The 16,375-nt window shown below is 63.3% G+C and overlaps 2 protein-coding genes across 6 annotated transcripts in view; one reads left to right on the top strand and one right to left on the bottom strand.

Annotated features, from left to right (window-relative positions):
• UBE2O (ubiquitin conjugating enzyme E2 O) overlaps positions 1–11,253 on the top strand; it is a 56,523-nt gene extending 45,270 nt beyond the window's left edge. For 2 of the 3 annotated variants that reach the window (XM_059998331.1, XM_059998333.1), the window contains exons 4-18: positions 35–132; positions 736–799; positions 1,467–1,610; positions 1,943–2,052; positions 2,189–2,339; positions 2,561–3,033; positions 3,389–3,543; positions 3,791–3,903; positions 3,997–4,125; positions 4,742–4,831; positions 5,594–6,290; positions 6,529–6,665; positions 8,515–8,718; positions 8,816–8,873; positions 9,020–11,253. In XM_059998331.1, the coding sequence (XP_059854314.1) occupies positions 35–132; positions 736–799; positions 1,467–1,610; positions 1,943–2,052; positions 2,189–2,339; positions 2,561–3,033; positions 3,389–3,543; positions 3,791–3,903; positions 3,997–4,125; positions 4,742–4,831; positions 5,594–6,290; positions 6,529–6,665; positions 8,515–8,718; positions 8,816–8,873; positions 9,020–9,690 (3,294 nt within the window). In that variant the 3' untranslated portion in view covers positions 9,691–11,253. The remainder of the gene's footprint in view (positions 1–34; positions 133–735; positions 800–1,466; positions 1,611–1,942; positions 2,053–2,188; positions 2,340–2,560; positions 3,034–3,388; positions 3,544–3,790; positions 3,904–3,996; positions 4,126–4,741; positions 4,832–5,593; positions 6,291–6,528; positions 6,666–8,514; positions 8,719–8,815; positions 8,874–9,019) is intronic. The other variant, XM_059998332.1, reaches the window with a different exon arrangement.
• An 856-nt stretch (positions 11,254–12,109) lies between these two features.
• Positions 12,110–16,248, bottom strand: SPHK1 (sphingosine kinase 1). Of its 3 annotated transcripts, none has more exons than XM_059996483.1 (6): positions 16,121–16,248; positions 14,360–14,563; positions 13,870–14,022; positions 13,674–13,768; positions 13,478–13,593; positions 12,110–13,179 (listed from the first exon to the last, which is right to left on the bottom strand). In XM_059996483.1, the coding sequence occupies exons 2-6, from the start codon at positions 14,367–14,369 to the stop codon at positions 12,378–12,380; spliced, it is 1,176 nt and encodes a 391-aa protein (XP_059852466.1). In that variant the 5' UTR covers positions 14,370–14,563; positions 16,121–16,248; the 3' UTR covers positions 12,110–12,377. The 3 variants fall into 3 exon arrangements, with proteins under 3 accessions (XP_059852466.1, XP_059852465.1, XP_059852467.1); XM_059996482.1 differs by lacking the exon at positions 16,121–16,248 and adding an exon at positions 15,234–15,873; XM_059996484.1 differs by lacking the exon at positions 16,121–16,248 and adding an exon at positions 14,859–15,214 and having other exon boundaries at positions 14,360–14,583.
• Positions 16,249–16,375: the final 127 nt, after the last annotated feature.

Raw genomic sequence — 16,375 nt, 5'->3', positions numbered from 1 at the left:
CCACCTCTCACGGCCCTGTCCCCCTGATCTGCAGCCCTTCATGTATGGGGACTACATCGCCTATGACTGCTGGCTGGGGAAGGTCTACGACCTGAAGAACCAGATCATCCTCAAGCTGTCCAACGGCGCCAGGTGCGGATCTCCCCGCGGAGGAGCCCGTCCGGGAGGAGCCCGTCCGGCGGGGCGGCCCGGGAAGGGGGGCAGGGGCTGTTGACCTCCCCGCGGAGGAGCCCGTCCGGTGGGGCGGCCCGCGAAGGGGGGCAGCCCGGGAAGGGGGGCAGGGGCTGTTGTCTCACTTCCTCGAGGGCCGTGCCAGGGCCTGCAGGCTTTCGGGGCCCCGAGTCTCAGGACCTGACCCTGGGCTGGTCTTGTCAGCCCGGCCTGGTTCTCTGGCTCAGTTTCTGGTCTAGGCTGCGCGGTGGCTTCGGGAGAGCTGCATGATCGTTCAGGACACGCGAGAGGAGCTGATGCTTCATTTTAGGCACCTTAATGGTGGTGAACGCTCAGATCTGGGGGTAGAGTCTTGTTTGTTTTAGGAGAGTTCCTTGTACCAGTGCAGGGGCTGAGGTGTGGGCGGAGGATGAATTGCCTATTTTGGGGGGGGCGGACGTATTGACACCTCTGGACAAGCCCTTTAGATCCTGACCGGCACCACAAGGGGTCCTGGCTGCCTCGCCTCCCCTAAGACTCAGGCACTGTGTCGGGTGCCAACCAAGCCCCTGTGCCCTGTTGCAGGTGCTCCATGAACACAGAGGATGGTGCCAAGCTCTACGATGTCTGCCCGCACGTCAGCGACTCTGTACGTTGGCTCCACCCAAGGATCCTGGGGGGTGGGGGGCCCCTCATCTCATGTTCCTCAGCCCCTGGGCTGTGCAGGAGGGACTTCTCAGCAGAGAGCTTGGAGCTGGCCCAGGCTAACCACTGCTTCTGCGCCGTTGCTTTCCTAGAAAAGGGGCGGTGTGCATCCGAAGGTATAGAAGTTTGGGTGTGGGCGGAAAGCAGTAGGACCTTTCTTTGCATTTTGTTAACTTTGTATCTCATCCTCTTTAAATCTCCTGTTTTCTTAGCGCGCATGCAGTATTTTACTGCAATTGACATCTTAGAACAGTAGTACATGACACAGTTTGTCAGTAAGAATACTAGGGGAGTGTGTGTGATTAAGCAGGTTTGGGGACCCCTGTCCTCTGGAGCTTCAGTCCTTACAGTGCCTCCCCTGCACCAGCAGCACTGTTGTGGCCTGAGGGCTTGGAAGCAGAATGGGGCGGACGTGCATTTCAGTAAGATCCCTGGCGACTTGTATGCACCTGAGGTCTGGGAGGTGCTGCTCCGGAGCCTTAGGGGCTGTGGAGCCGGAGGCGCGGGGCCAGCGGGAGCCAGGCACAGAGCAGGGGGTGCGGGTATGGAGAGCGCCCTCCCCTGAGGAGGCAGTGCTCACGGGGACTTTTCTCTGGCCCCCAATCCTGCAGGGTCTCTTCTTTGATGATTCCTACGGCTTCTACCCAGGCCAGGTGCTCATTGGCCCTGCCAAGATCTTCTCCAGTGTCCAGTGGCTGTCAGGGGTCAAGCCCGTGCTCAGCACGAAGAGCAAGTTCCGCGTGTTGGTCGAAGAGGTAGGGGTGGGGGCGGGACGGGGGGGGGGAGGCCCTGGATCTCCCGCCCCCGCTGCCTCATCTGGGGCGGGGCTGCTCTGAGGACCAAGGGAACCCGGGCCGAGCAAGGTGGGAGGGTGGAGAGTGGCAGGTCCTCTGGGCCCTGACTGGAGGTGAGGAGGCCGCAGTGAGTGACCCCTGGGCTGGGCCTGTTCTGGGGGTGTCCAGACTTGGTGCTGCCCCGTGATGAGGACCTGCTTCCTGCTCTGGGGGCAGGTGGGCTCCGGACAGCTGCTTAAAGAGAGGGCATTAGAGCCTGCTGACCGTGGCCCTGTCCCGCCCGCCACCCCCAGGTGCAGGTTGTGGAGCTGAAGGTCACGTGGATTACCAAGAGCTTCTGTCCGGGGGGCACGGACAGCGTCAGCCCCCCGCCCTCTGTCATCACCCAGGAAAACCTAGGCAGGTGAGCGGCTCCAGTGCGCCACCCGCTCCAGCGCCCCCAGGGGCGGTCCCCAAGCAAGTCTCTGGGCCGCGGGCACGGGTGCGCGGGGCTGAGAAACCCCTGGCCCAGCCCCTGCCTCTCCTCCCTCCCCTCCCAGGGTGAAGCGTCTCGGATGCTTTGACCATGCTCAGCGGCAGCTCGGGGAGCGCTGTCTGTATGTCTTCCCAGCCAAGGTAGAGCCGGCCAGGATTGCCTGTGAATGTCCAGAAAAACACTGCGCCCAGGGGGAGGGCTCTGTGGCCAAGAAGGTATGTCCTCGGGCTTGGGGCTTGGCGGGCGCTTGAGGAACTGGCCTGGAGCCATTTCCACAGCAGGAAGGTCTGTGCTTTAGGCCTTGGGGGGCAGCCCTGGTGACCCTTGCAGGCCAGTTAGGTGTGTACAGCTGTCACCCCTCAGACCGAGCTGCCTGGGGTCCGGCCGCGTCAGCCGGCTCTCCACAGCGCCCGCCCTCCCCGTTCCTTCCCCGCAGGTGAAGCGCCTCCTGAAGAAGCAGGTTGTGAGGATCATGTCCTGCTCCCCGGACTCTCGGTGCTCCAGGGACCATTCCGTGGAGGACACAGGCAAGAAGGGGGCGGCCAAAGCCAAGAGCGAAGCAGGGTCCGCCAGCCCCGAGGAGACGCCCGATGGGTCTGCCAGCCCCGTGGAGATGCAGGACGAGGGCCCCGAAGAGGCCCACGAGGGGGGCGAGCAGCTGCCCCCCTTCCTGCTGAAGGAGGGCGGGGACGACCGGCTGCACTCGGCCGAGCAGGACGCCGATGACGAGGCCGCCGACGACACAGACGACAGCAGCTCGGTGACCTCCTCCGCCAGCTCCACCACCTCCTCCCAGAGCGGCAGCGGCGCAGGTCGCAAGAAGAGCATCCCCTTGTCCATCAAGAACTTAAAGCGGAAACACAAGAGGAAGAAGAATAAGATCAGTCGGGACTTCAAGCCGGGGGACAGGTGAGCTCAGGGGTGCCTCCCTTTCCCGGCCGGGTGTCCTGCCCCCGCCCCGCCCCCACACGCATGCACACCCAGGCTCGCGTGCTCGTGGGCGCGCTCGTGGTCTGCAGGCCCCACGAAGGCTCAGGGGCGCCCAGCCGAGATGACCTGGGTGCCTGGGCTTGGCCGGGTGGGAAGGAGGGATCTGGGAGTGGGAGAGGGCGGGACGGGGGCCCCTTCCCGGAGGAGATGGCTGGTGGGGAGACTTGTTTCTTCCCTGCTGCCTGATTCTCAGGGTTTCAGGTTACCAAGCCCGCGAGGTGGGGCGGTGGGTAGAGAGCGTAGCTGCCCTTTCCTCACTGGTCCTGCCCTGCAGGGTGGCGGTGGAGGTGGTGACCACGATGACCTCAGCAGACGTGATGTGGCAGGACGGCTCCGTGGAGTGCAACGTCCGCTCCAACGACCTCTTCCCTGTGCACCACCTGGACAACAATGAGTTCTGCCCTGGAGACTTCGTGGTGGACAAGCGAGGTAGCGCCGGGTGGGGCTTGGGAAGAAGGGGCGAGAGGTCTGGGCATCAAGGACACTCCCCTTGGATGGTGGCTCACTCTTCTGAAGACTCGGGGAGCCTTTCTGGCCTGCACTGACCGAGCCAGGGAAGCAGTGGGTTCTGGGCCCCGTTGTGGTTGACGTGCAGTGGGTGGGTGGGTGGGTGGCAGGTGGCACCACCAGGGTGCCTTAGCTAGTCATGCGCCCCCCCTCCCCGCTGGGTCCCCAGTCCAGAGCTGTCCGGACCCTGCTGTCTACGGCGTGGTGCAGTCTGGGGACCACGTGGGCCGCACCTGCATGGTGAAGTGGTTCAAGCTGCGGCCGAGTGGGGACGACGTGGAGGTGAGCGTGTGCTGCCCCCACGTTTCCTTCAGGGTGGGCTCTGGTGGGCTGGATGTAGGGCCCCTGGGCTCACGACCACCCATCCTTTCCCAGCTGATTGGAGAGGAGGAAGATGTGAGCGTCTACGACATTGCCGATCACCCTGACTTTCGGTTCCGCACGACCGATATTGTTATCCGAATTGGCAACACTGAGGACGGAGGGCCTCACAGGGAGGATGAGGTACGTGCGCCCTGGCCTGTGCGTCAGCTGCAGTACATGATGGTGCCACCAGGTGGCACCAGGAGCCAAGACCTGCAAGTCCTTTGGGCTGCGTGTCCACCCCAAGCGCCTTCCCCAGGAGAGCGGCTGCCGGCAGTGGGGCCGCTCAGTCCGAGCACCTGCACGAGGACTCACCTGCCTGCCGGGCTCAGGCCTCGTTCACACAGCTGCTCCCTGGGCCTATTAGAGAAGCCCATTCCTGTCCTCCGCGCCACGAGCGTGGTGTCAGGCGCTACAGGAGCACAGGAGAGGCCTGGGGAGGTGGCGTCTGAGCTGCGCCCTGGAGCCCAAGTGGGGACACGGGGTGGGGTTGGGCAGATTCCAGGCAGAGGAAGAGTGGGGACGAGAGTCCCGAGGCTGGAAGCCCGGAGAGACCAGGGTGCTGTGAGCAGGAAGGGAGTGAGTGGGGGGCTCAGTGGACAGTGAGCATTGGGGGTGTTTCAACCAAAGGGTCCCGTGCTCGAGGTACTCACGGTGGTCTCTGGCTGGTGCCCACATCCCTTCTGTTCTCATGGCCTTGCCCCTGCCCTCACCCTTGGGGAGCTGCACCTTTGACCCTGTCCCATTTGCCCTGCAGCCGTCGGTCGGCCAGGTCGCCCGCGTGGACGTCAGCAGCAAGGTGGAGGTGGTATGGGCTGATAACTCAAAGACCATCATCCTGCCCCAGGTGAGCCCCTGCAGAGCCCGCCTCGCGGCTCCAGACCGTGGCAGCCGGGCCGGGAGCTCAGATCTTCCTGGCCAGGGAGTCTGCTTTGGGGGAGGAAGGTCTCAGGGAAAGGAAAGGCAGTGTTACACCCAGAGCCCCGGGGTGAGAGAGTCGGGAAAGCAGAGAGGCAGCCTACAGCTGGATTGCCAGTCGTGTGTAGATTTTCTCAGACCTCCCAGATCTGCCTGGATCCCCGTCCACTGTGGTAAGAAAACACAGGTTGCTTCCTTTAAGAAACAGAGCCTTCACACCAACACTTCTAGGAAAACTTTCACAGATCAGGGAGAGAAAGCAGATGGGTTCTGAGCGGCAGGGCTGTTTTTGACGCTGTTTCTTCGCTCCCTTGTTTGAGCTGATGCTCACACCCCAGCTCCCCTCTCCTGGCACCAACGTGGGGTGGGGAAGGGGCTCACCCCTCGTCCAGGAGGCCATTCCAGGGGCGGGAACAGGCTGTGACACGGCCGCGCTGACCAAGTGCACTCAGCGGCCAGGAGGCTGGAACAGGCCTTGGCTGGGCCTTGGGCCCGGGGGTGGGGCTGGGGCAGCGGAGGTGCCTCTCAGGGGCCTAGGGCCCACCAAGCACAGAGGCCCAGCTGCGGAGGCCAGAGCAGGAAAGGGAGGAAGGGTGGCGTGGCTGCCGAGGCCTCAGGGCGCCATCAGCTCTGAGGGTTGGGGTCCTGGCAGAGCGCCCCTGAATGGCCCGCGCCCCATCTCCCCCACCAGCACCTGTACAACATCGAGTCTGAGATCGAGGAGTCAGACTATGACTCGGTGGAAGGCAGCACCAGTGGGGCGTCCTCGGATGAGTGGGAGGATGACAGTGACAGCTGGGAGACGGACAATGGGCTGGTGGAGGACGAGCACCCCAAGATAGAGGAGCCCCCCATCCCAGCCACCGAGCAGCCAGCGGCCCCCGAGGAGGACAAGGGAGTGGTGATCAGCGAGGAGGCTGCCACGGCCGCCATCCAGGGAGCCGTGGCCATGGCCACCCCTGTGGCTGGGCTGATGGAGAAGGCGGGCAAGGATGGGCCCCCGAAGAGCTTCCGGGAGTTGAAAGAGGCCATCAAGATCCTGGAGAGCCTCAAGAACATGACCGTGGAGCAGCTTCTGACGGGCTCGCCCACCTCCCCCACGGCGGAGCCGGAGAAGCCGACGCGGGAGAAGAAGTTTCTGGACGACATCAAGAAGCTGCAGGAAAACCTCAAGAAGACCCTGGACAACGTGGCCATCGCAGAGGAGGAGAAGATGGAGGCGGTGCCAGACACTGAGCGCAAGGAGGACAAGCCCGAGGGGCAGTCGCCTGTGAAGGCCGAGTGGCCCAGCGAGACCCCGGTGCTCTGCCAGCAGTGCGGCGGCAAGCCCGGGGTCACCTTCACCAGCGCCAAGGGCGAGGTCTTCTCGGTGCTGGAGTTCGCGCCCTGTGAGTTCGCCCCGTGTGTGTTCCAGATCTGGAGGCCAGGTGGCTGGCCCCTGGCTGCCGCCCAGGGCGGGGGAGCCGTTTCCCTGGCCTGGGCATCAGTCCCCATGCCAGAAGAGGAGGGCAGGGAGCATGTGGGTTCATCCACCTGTCGGGGGAGCGCTCCCAGCGGCCGCCGCACCTCCAGGTGGAGTTCCCAGGCCTCGCCCTGAGGAACTGACCACGCTCTTTCCCCCTCTAGCAAATCACTCTTTTAAGAAAATTGAGTTCCAGCCTCCAGAAGCCAAGAAGTTCTTCAGCACGGTGCGGAAGGAGATGGCCCTGCTGGCCACCTCGCTGCCCGACGGCATCATGGTCAAGACCTTCGAGGACAGAATGGCAAGTAGCCGGGTGCGGGCCAGGCCTGGGGACCGCCGGGCGCCCGAGAGGCTGCAGCCTCGGCGACTCCCTACGGGGCAGGACAGGCTCCGCCGGGGGAGCCGCACGGCTGGCAAGAGTCCCACGCGTGCGTCTAGACCAGATGGTCGTCCTTTTAAAAGTTAGCTTAAGATTGTAATGATCACCTGACTCTTCTCTTGTTTTTTGAAAAATTAGAACATTTTAGAAAAAGTCATAGTTGCCTTTGACCAATCCTCACCCTGCCCCCAGGGGCCATGACTTCAGGAGTTTCATGGGTCTCCTTGGTGATCTACTTCTGTGTTTACGTGTTCGTGCCTCGCCATAAACCAGCCTATCTTGTAGGATTTCTTCTACACGAATAGCACATCATCATACGCATCATCTATACCTTGTTTTTTTTTCAGTCAACAGGGTAATTTTTGAGACCTGCTGATGTAGGTCATTGCTTTTTAGCTACAGGACAGTATAGCCTCCCGTGGCCACGTCGCACTCCATTTGCCACTTCTCTGTGACCTGGGCCCTGTGTTTTGAGTCATGCTGGTGGAGGCGTGTGAGCGCCTCCTTGTTTGTTCCAGGAATGAGCGAGCGTGGTCCATCTGCCACCTTATTGTTCAGCAGACCTTCACTGGGCCTTGCTGTGTGCCAGGCACCATGTGAGACACTGAATTTGGGTCCGAGTGAGGCCTCAGCTCCAGCCCAGGCCTGGAGGAAGGGGCCAAAGGAAAGGGACCACAAAGAGAGGCACTGTTGGGCTTCCCTGGTGGCGCAGTGGTTGAGAGTCTGCCTGCCAGTGCAGGGGACACGGGTTCGTGCCCCGGTCCGGGAAGATCCCACATGCCGCAGAGTGGCTGGGCCCGTGAGCCATGGCCTCGGAGCCTGCGTGTCCGGAGCCTGTGCTCCGCAACGGGAGAGGCCACAACAGTGAGAGGCCCGCGCGTACCGCAAAAAAAAAAAAAAAAAAAAAAAAAAAAAAAAAAAAGAGAGGCACTGTTGAAATGGGCCTGCAGGTGGCCAGAAACCCCAGGGCAGGGCCAGGAGCACGTGCGTGGTCAGGGCTGCTCGAGGTTCTTGATGATGCTTTTAGTTTTCCTTGGGTTTTAGTAAAATTCCTTTTGAAAATTCCAGCCCATCTCAGCTCTGCTGGTGGAAGAACTCTTCTGTTCGCTTTCTACCCAAATCTCACTCCGAGGGAAAGGGAAATCGTGTGTTATCTTGAGGCCCACAGAGTGGCTCCAGTCCCAAGCACACGCGAGGATTCCGTCACCAGCTCGTCCTGGGCCCTAGCCGGCTCTCAGCTCGTTGCTCACCCGGCACGTTGCCCTGGCGATGGTCCCCCCAACCCCGACAGTCAGTGTGGATCTCTGGTGTCTGTGGAGAGTCTCCTCGATGACTTACAGCCTGAGTTTCTAGTGGTCTCCCAGCATTTTCCCCGACTTCAGTTCCTCTGATCCTTCTAGTTCCCTAAAAGCAAGTGCAGCCTTGCCATCCTGGAATGTTCTTTCATCTTCTGATGGGTTGTAATTGTTGCTTGCTTCACTGGGGGTGGGGGGCTGTTTTGAGGACTGCAACTTACAAGTAATGATTTATAAGGAAAAAACCTGGTAGGATACAAACTGGCTTGGAAAATTCTTTTTGTGCCGGGAGTTAAAAGATGCCAAGCAGGTCTGCACAGAGATGTTTGCGTTTAGCTTCTCTGTTGTGGGCAGTGTCTGGAGTCCCAGGGGGCTGCTCCTGCTGGAGCCGCACAGCGCCCTGGAAAAGATCACATCCAGCTGCCCCGTGTGGAAGCCCGCCGCCAACCTCAGCCTTCCCTCCCTCCCTCCTCTAGGACCTCTTCTCGGCCCTGATCAAGGGCCCCACTCGCACCCCCTACGAGGACGGCCTCTACCTGTTTGACATCCAGCTCCCCAACATCTACCCAGCCGTGCCCCCCCACTTCTGCTACCTCTCCCAGTGCAGTGGCCGTCTGAACCCCAACCTGTATGACAATGGGAAGGTGTGCGTCAGCCTCCTGGGCACCTGGATTGGAAAGGTGGGTCCGGTGCCGGCACCTGGTCAGGACTGGGGGAGGCCAGTCTGGACAAGTGTCTGGGACAGAGTTGATCGATGGCACTGTGTGTGTGTTTTAGGGGACAGAGAGGTGGACGAGCAAATCCAGCCTTCTCCAGGTGCTCATCTCCATCCAAGGTACGGTGGGCGGGGCCGGGGGTGGTGACAGGGCTGCCAGAGGGCACAGTGACTCTGGCTTTTGCGTCCCCCACCTCCTGTCTGTAGCTCTGGCCTCCTCTCGGGGGTTGAGGTCGGGCGGGCCTGATGGGCTTCTCCTCCCGCAGGTCTAATCCTGGTGAATGAACCGTACTACAACGAAGCCGGCTTTGACAGCGACCGCGGCCTACAGGAGGGCTATGAGAACAGTCGCTGCTACAACGAGATGGCGCTCATCCGCGTGGTGCAGTCCATGACCCAGCTGGTGCGGCGGCCGCCCGAGGTCTTCGAGCAGGAGATCCGGCAGCACTTCGGTACTGGCGGCTGGCGGCTGGTGAACCGCATTGAGTCCTGGCTGGAAACCCACGCCCTGCTGGAGAGGGCCCAAGCGCTGCCCAACGGGCTTCCCAAGGACAGTAGCTCGCCAGAGCCGCCAGCTGTGGCCGAGCTCTCAGACTACGGCCGAGAAGAACCTGAGGACGGAGGGCTGGCCCCTGGAGAGGCCTCCCAGGGCTCAGACTCGGAGGGCGGCGCGCAGGGCCCGGCCTCAGCCAGCAGGGACCGCACAGACCAGACTTCGGAGGCAGCGCCTGACGCCTCAGTGCCACCCAGTGTCAAACCAAAGAAGCGGAGAAAGAGCTACCGGAGCTTCTTGCCTGAGAAGAGTGGCTACCCTGACATCGGCTTCCCCCTCTTCCCGCTGTCTAAGGGTTTCATCAAGAGCATCCGGGGGGTCCTGACGCAGTTCCGGGCCGCTCTGATGGAGGCGGGCATGCCCGAGAGCCTGGAGGACAAGTAGTCAGCCAGCCCTGGAGGAAGGAGCGCCGCCGCGGGGAGAGGCCAGCTGCTGCCTGCTCACTCCCTCCCCTGGAACCTCCCCTCTTCCCTTTCCTCCTCCGTCCCCAGTGCAAGCCCCGCCCATTGCCCTTTTCTTCCCAAGGTGAGTTTGATGCTGAAGTGCAGGAAGTTTCTTGAGATGCTGCCATTTCTGTTCCCAAGCAATCTTCCAGCAAGAGGGGTCCGCGTGGCAAAGAAAATCTGAACCCTGTTGCTGATTTTCCACTTGTCACCCCAGGCAGGGTGTCCCAGCACTTCCTCCCTCGCCATCTCCACCTCAGGTCGGAGGTGGGCCTTTCGTGGGGGCTGACGCGGGAGAACTCGGGGCCCAGGTGTGTGCGGACCCGCGGGGCCGGACCCGTGGGACGAGTGGATGTGCCTTGCATGAAGTGTGGGTTGCTCCAGCGGTGCCCCGGTCCCCTTTGTCCTCTTCAGTCCCACTGTAGCTTCCTAGTGTCCCAGGCCCTCCTGCTGCCACCACCAACCGCCTCCTCCCTCGTGTCCCAGCGCCAACACTCTCCCTTGGGAGTTGTAGCTGCCGTCACAGACTCCTGGCTCTGCTCTGGCCCATTTGCACAGGAGAGCCTTCGGGCCTGTTGAACTCGCTCTCTAAGAGAGGTTGGGACCGGGCTGGGTTCGGGGTGACCCCCAGGAGAGGTGGTGGCCCTCACACGCTGACATGGAGTGAGGACCAGGGAGCTGCTGGGAAGGAAACAGCTGTAGGTGCCTTGCTCTTCCTGTCCCACGGGGCCTTGTGCATCTGCTCCCCTGCTCAGCCCCATCCCAGGGCCCCCGGAGGCCGCAGCACAGACAAGGCCAGGGCAAGTGCGAGGGCCCCTCCTGTAGACTGTGCCCCTCCCACTATCAAATGCTAACGCTGGGAGGCGGCATATAGCTCCCTGAACACAGCGAGCCAGCCCTCTCTCCCGGAGGATGAGAGCGAGGCCTGTCAGCCCTTCACTTAAAAGCTGCAGGCTCAATGCGGGAGAGAGGCGGCCCGCAGGCTCCTCCCTCGCAGAGACGGGCCCAGAGGTTTACAAGTTTTCTAAGCGTTTGATAATGTGAAGCTCCAGTTGAGTAGGATGCTGTTGAGCACATCGCAGCTGTGTAATTTTGGTGTATGTATGTAATATTTAAGATTGAAAGAAAATAAATCTCAAAAGCAAAGATATTAACTCTTACTAGAAAAAAAAGACAAAATAAGAAGCCAAAGCATGATGCGTCTTGTCCGCCTTACGCTGGCTCCACACCTGCGCTGCCGCAACCGCGCGGGCGGCCGGCAGCAGCACGGGGAAGGGCGGGGCCGGAGCCGGTGTCTTGTTCGAGGATCACCCGGGGTGACTGCCGCCGGGGCTGCGCTTCCCTGGTGCGTTGTTCATGTGGAGATGTGAATGCCTACTGCTTAAGATACCTGTATAAAGTGCGGTGTGATTAAACTTTTTTTTTACTTGCATTTTTTTTTTGTTTGGCTCATTACAATGTACAAAAAAGACAAGGTGGCACCATTAAACCTGCCTCTGCCATCCATCCGGCTCTGTCGCCTTTCTTCCCCTCGGGGGCACCTCACACACCCTCCCCAGGGGAAGGAAAGATCCCTGTTGCTGGGGAGGCTCGAGGCAGCGGCACCTTCCCCTCCCAGCCTGCTTCTGCGCCTCCGCGCCGCCCGTCCGGGGGACTCACGGGGGCCGGGAGATGAGGGTCTAGAAGTTCAGTGGGTCGGTGCTCTCGCCTCCGAGCAGGGCCCATGTCCTGTTCCTCAAGAGCTGCCTTTCAGCAGTGCGTCAGCGGTAGCCGTGGCCCCCAGGGGCCCGTGACTGACCAGTTGCACCGGTTCAGCTCCTTCCAGGTGCTGGGGGAGCTGACTCGGCAGCACCTGGCCTGGGCTTGAAGCCAAAAGGGTGCCCCGCTTTGAGCGGGTAGCATCTGCCCCTCCCTGCTGCTTCCTTTTAACCCCCCGCCCACCACTCCCCCACAAGGACGGGTTCCTCCAGCTGCCTGCCATTTGGACCTCCTTGCTCCTTGCCCGTTCTCCCCAGTGCGCCTAACTCGGAGGCATTTTCTCTTTCCGCTGAGACTCGCTGGCCGTGTGGCCCTAGGTAAGACACACTCGCTCTGAGCCTCAGTCTTCCTGCTTGTGCGAAGAGGCAGTTGGCTCCAGGCCAGATGTAGCACAATCATCACTGGGGCAGGGCCCCACCCCTACAAAAGCAGCCGGGACCAGCTCTGATCCTGTGCCCACCACCAAAATGACTTCCCAGGGGCCAGTAGCATGTGCACTGCCCCATCCAGGAGGGACCGTTGGGCATCATGTTAAATTCTAGAGCCCTGGAAGAAGCAAGACCCCACTCTCCCCAACCCCTAGGATAAGACCAGTAGGCTGGGAAAGTTGCTTTATTTGGATTTGATTCAGGGGGTGGGGCTCCCGGGGCTCCCAAAACCAAACACGGTGGCCTCCATGCTCCTAGCCCAGCACCTCATCGTGGCCTTTGGTGGGCAGAGCCATCCTTCCCAGCCTTCTCCAGGAGTCTTCCTCCTCCCGACCGGCCACGTGAGCTGTGGACAGGCCCTCCAGTCCCTGGGGTGGGAGGGAGGGGCCTAAGCTCAGAGTAAACCAAGTAGACAGACTAAGGCACGGCAAGGCCCGCGGAGTCATAAGTGCTCTGCTGGAGGTGGCCTCCAGCTGGGTGAGGCCTGTGGCTCCAGAGAGGGTGGGGACTCCCTGCAGCCACTGACCATCCAGAAGTAGTTTGGGTGCACCTGGCCCTGCACAGCCTCACTGATCATCAGTTCCCCGTCCACAGCAAACACACCCTTCCTGTCCTTGGGTTCCAGGCGGAAAGCAACCACGGGCACGTACACCAAGTGGGGACAGTCACACTCCATGTGCCTGCCTTTCTCCATGGCCAGGAAGAGGCGCAGCAGTGTGGCCCGAGACACACCTGCCCGCACGTAGAACAAATGCATAGCGCCGGCCGCACAGCGGCCCATGGGTGCAGCAAACATCTCACTGCCCAGGTGTGAGTGCAGCAGCGCCAGCACCAGCACGAAGTCCTGCTCCGGCACCACCGTCCAGTGAGAGGGCACTGCCTCCTCCAGGGGCACCAGGTGGGCGTCCACAGGGCCCTGCTGGGCCTGCTGGTCCCGAGCGGGGCAGGGGGGCATCTTGGAGACCACCGTTTCTACAGGGAGGTAGGCCAGGGAGCCCTGGTAGGTGCGCAGGGCCGCCAGGCGCAGGAAGGTGCCCAGAGTGAAGCGCATCTCACCCAGGCGCCGAAACTTCTCACTCTCCAGATCCACGTCAGCGATGAAACCCCAAGCCAGGCTGAGCACGGAGAAGAGGCGCTGCCCGGAGGCTGTCTGCAGGGACAGCAGATCCATGGGCGCCAGCAGCCGGTGGCACAGCAGCCGGGTGCAGTTGGTCAGGAGGTCTTCATTGGTCACCTGCTCGAAGCTGCAGAGGGAGAAGTCAGATGGGGCGGGCAGGAGCCCTCACACGTCCTCCCCTTCCTCCTCCTGGGGAGTTGGGGCGGGCGAAGTGACACTGAGTCCCTAGGGAGTTGGCAGGAGTGACAGATGGAGCAGGTGGAGGCAGCAGCTGGAGTCACGGAGAGGGCCCCAGACGGAGGGGCCGAGGCTCCAGAGAAGAGGGCATGGAAGTTACCCCTGGGCATGGTAACTTACAAAAGAAAGCCTGGCAGTAGGGCGGCACTAAGGGGAAACAGAGGGCCACTGTGGCCCTGGGCTCTCACCCGGCATAATGGTTCACAGAAGCGGCCAGTGCATTGCCAGAGCCGGCTGGGAGGCTACACAGGGGCTTCTGGATGGCGGTCTCCCAGTCAGGCCGCTCCATGAGCCCGTTCACCACCTGTTGGAGCGCAGGTGGCCTCAGCCTGGGAAGCACCCCACCCCCACGACCCAGGCCCAGCCTCCCGGTGCGGGCCTCACCTCATGCATCAACCCGTCTCCAGACATGACCACCAGCGCGTCCCAACGTCTCAGGTCCTCCGCCCGCACCAGCTCCCGGGCGTGGTTCCGCCGCTCTGCGGAGAGACCAGCGCGGCTATCACGGCGGGGGCTGCGGTGGGGGGTGGGGGGTCCCTGTCTGGGGATGCTCCCTGCATCCCCGCGGGGAAACACTCACCAGTGAGCGTCAGCGTGAAGGAGACATCGGCCTGGGCCAGCAGGGGCTGCACGTGGCTCCGGAAGAGCTGCAGGGCTTTGCCCTTGCCCCCGCGCGGATTTAACAGCACCAGCACTCGGCAGGGCCTCGGGAGCGGGTTCCGGGAGCCGCCCGCTGTAAAGACAAACCCGAACCGGCCACTAGGGGGCTGACGATCACAGCAGGGGGACTGGGGTGGAAACGCTGTGCCTGAAACCCACGGGTAACTGATCCAACAGAGTCTGACCAGAGGCAGCGGCCTCCAGCGGTGGGGAGCTCCAGCGGCAGCCCCGCGCTCCTCACCCGGCCAGCTTGGCTTGGCTCAGGCTCGGCCCGCTTCCGGTCTCGTCGGGAAAAGTGCTTCTCTCGGGCGTCCCCAGCCTCTTTTGTTCACCTGACTCGGGCCAACCTTCCTCTCTCTCGAGAGAGAAGGGATCCCCCCACAGGCCTTCCCCGCCAGGCCCCCACAAACCTGCATCCATAACCTCGACCCGTGGCCCCCGCTGCCAGGGGGTCCCCGGCGCTGTCGGGGCGCTGTCCGCGGCGGCGGCTCCTGCCTTCAGCTCCTTATCGGTCCTGCCCAGGCGGGCGTCTCGGTGCCGGGTGTGGGGCTCGCCCTCCCCGCCCGGAGCCGGGGCTGTAGGGGCACCCGCGTCATTCCCTGCGGTTGCCGGATCTGGGGGAGAGGAGACACCGCTGGTGGAGTCCGCAGCGGCCCCCTGAGGTGGGGGGCGCCCTGCTAGGTCCTGGGACCACGCGCGGGGAGCCGCGCCTCCGGCATCGCCTAGTTTTCCGAGAGGTCCTGAGAGCCGAGGTCCAGTGCCACCAAGGGCGCTCCCGTCCTAGAACTGAGCTCCCACCCCCAGAGGCAAAGGGTCTCTTCCTGAGGGGCTTTCTTTCCTGGGGCCTCGGGTTCCGGCCCGACGATGATTCAGAGCCCCGTGGCTCTCTCCGGGGGATCAGGTCCTCACCCCCTGGGCGCTGCCAGGAGGAGGGGAGTCCAGTTGCGTGAAAATCCCAGAACGTGAGTGGACATCGCAGGGCGCGAAGTTCGGGGCGAGCGATCCCCGCCCCGAAACAGCCGGGTCGCCGTGTCCTCTACCCTGAGCTCCGGAGCGGCCGGAGTCGCCGCGCGCGCCTCTAAGGACCAGGCTCTGCGGCGCCGCGCGCAGCGCTCGTGGGAGCAGCGCCGGAGTCGCGCAAGAGCTGAGCCGGAGCCCGGCCGCCAGCCGCCGCCTCCCTCGGCCGCAGCCGAGTGGGCGCGGAGGCCATGCGGTGCACGGCAGTTCCCCCGACCGCCCAGGAGCCACGCACGGCGAGAGGACAGGGCGGGCGGCCAGCCCTACCCAGTCGGTCCGCTGTGCTGGGGAAGCGCCACCTCCGTTCCCCACAGTGGCCTAGGGCTGAACGCAGCTCGTCCCTGGCTCAGCCTCGCATCTGAGGGACAACTGGAGCGCCGGGCAAACGCTGACCGCACGGCCTCGCTGTCTCCAGCCTCAAACTTTTGTCTCAACTTCGGGGAGGGACCTGTGCCTCGCCCCCGGGCCTGGCCACGCCCCGCGCTCCCCGCGTTTGCGGGGGAGGACCCCGCGCCCTGCATAGCTGGAGCCCGCCTGTCCCCGGCCTCACCGCGCCGCCCCCGCACGGTCAGCGCCCACGGCTCGGCCACGCGCAGCCCTTTGCCTGGGTCCCGGGACGCTGGGAGTAGGCGACCGGCGGAAGGCGGCGCCGCAGCCCGGCAGGCGAAGCGGAGGCCGTTGGCGAGGCGCGGAGCCCCAGGCCCGGCCACGAGCGGCGCGCCGCGAGCGCAGCGTCCCGGGCGCGCGACGGTGAACGCGCAGCGCAGGCCGAGGCACGGGCCTCACGCGATCTCGCCTCGGCGCCCAAAGTCGGAGCGGCCCCCGGGTGGGACTCCGGGCACACGTGGCTCAGGGCTCCGGGCAGACCCTCGGCTGTCCCTGGACGCTGCGACCTTCCGCCCCGGAGTCTCCTGGCAGAACTGGCCCCGCTCCCGGCTCCGGGCAAGCAGCGCCCGCTTCGCGCGCTCCGCCCCATCCCACCCGGATTTCGAGGCCCAGATCCCGCCGGGTGCCCCCCGCTCCGTGCCGGGGCGTCTCTCCAGCCGCTCCAGTTCTCCCCCAGAGTTATTTTTAGCCTCCCAACCAGGCAGCTCTGCAGCGCAGCCACCGAGCCTGAGGCAGCCAGGCGAGCGGTCCCGGGGAAGGCTGGCGACCTGCGCGGGGGGATGCGGTCCAGAGGGGGGATCCTTGTCAAGAACCTCAAAAGTTGGATCTTTTTCACAGAGGACAACGTCGAGGCTCGCCTAGGCCAGAGAAGCTGCTCCGCAGCGGGCGATCCAGGCCCACGCACCCGAGAGGAGCTCGGCGGTGTAAACAGGCCTAGGGGTCCCCATCCGCATTGGGCAGCCAAGCATCGGGGGCGTGTCCTCCGCCGCCTCCACCGGCTCAGTGGGAAGATGCAAACGGGC

Source organism: Delphinus delphis, chromosome 19, assembly GCF_949987515.2.
Source record: "Delphinus delphis chromosome 19, mDelDel1.2, whole genome shotgun sequence".
In the NCBI taxonomy this organism is placed as follows: Eukaryota; Metazoa; Chordata; class Mammalia; order Artiodactyla; family Delphinidae; genus Delphinus; species Delphinus delphis.
This window is presented reverse-complemented; position numbering and strand designations above follow the sequence as displayed.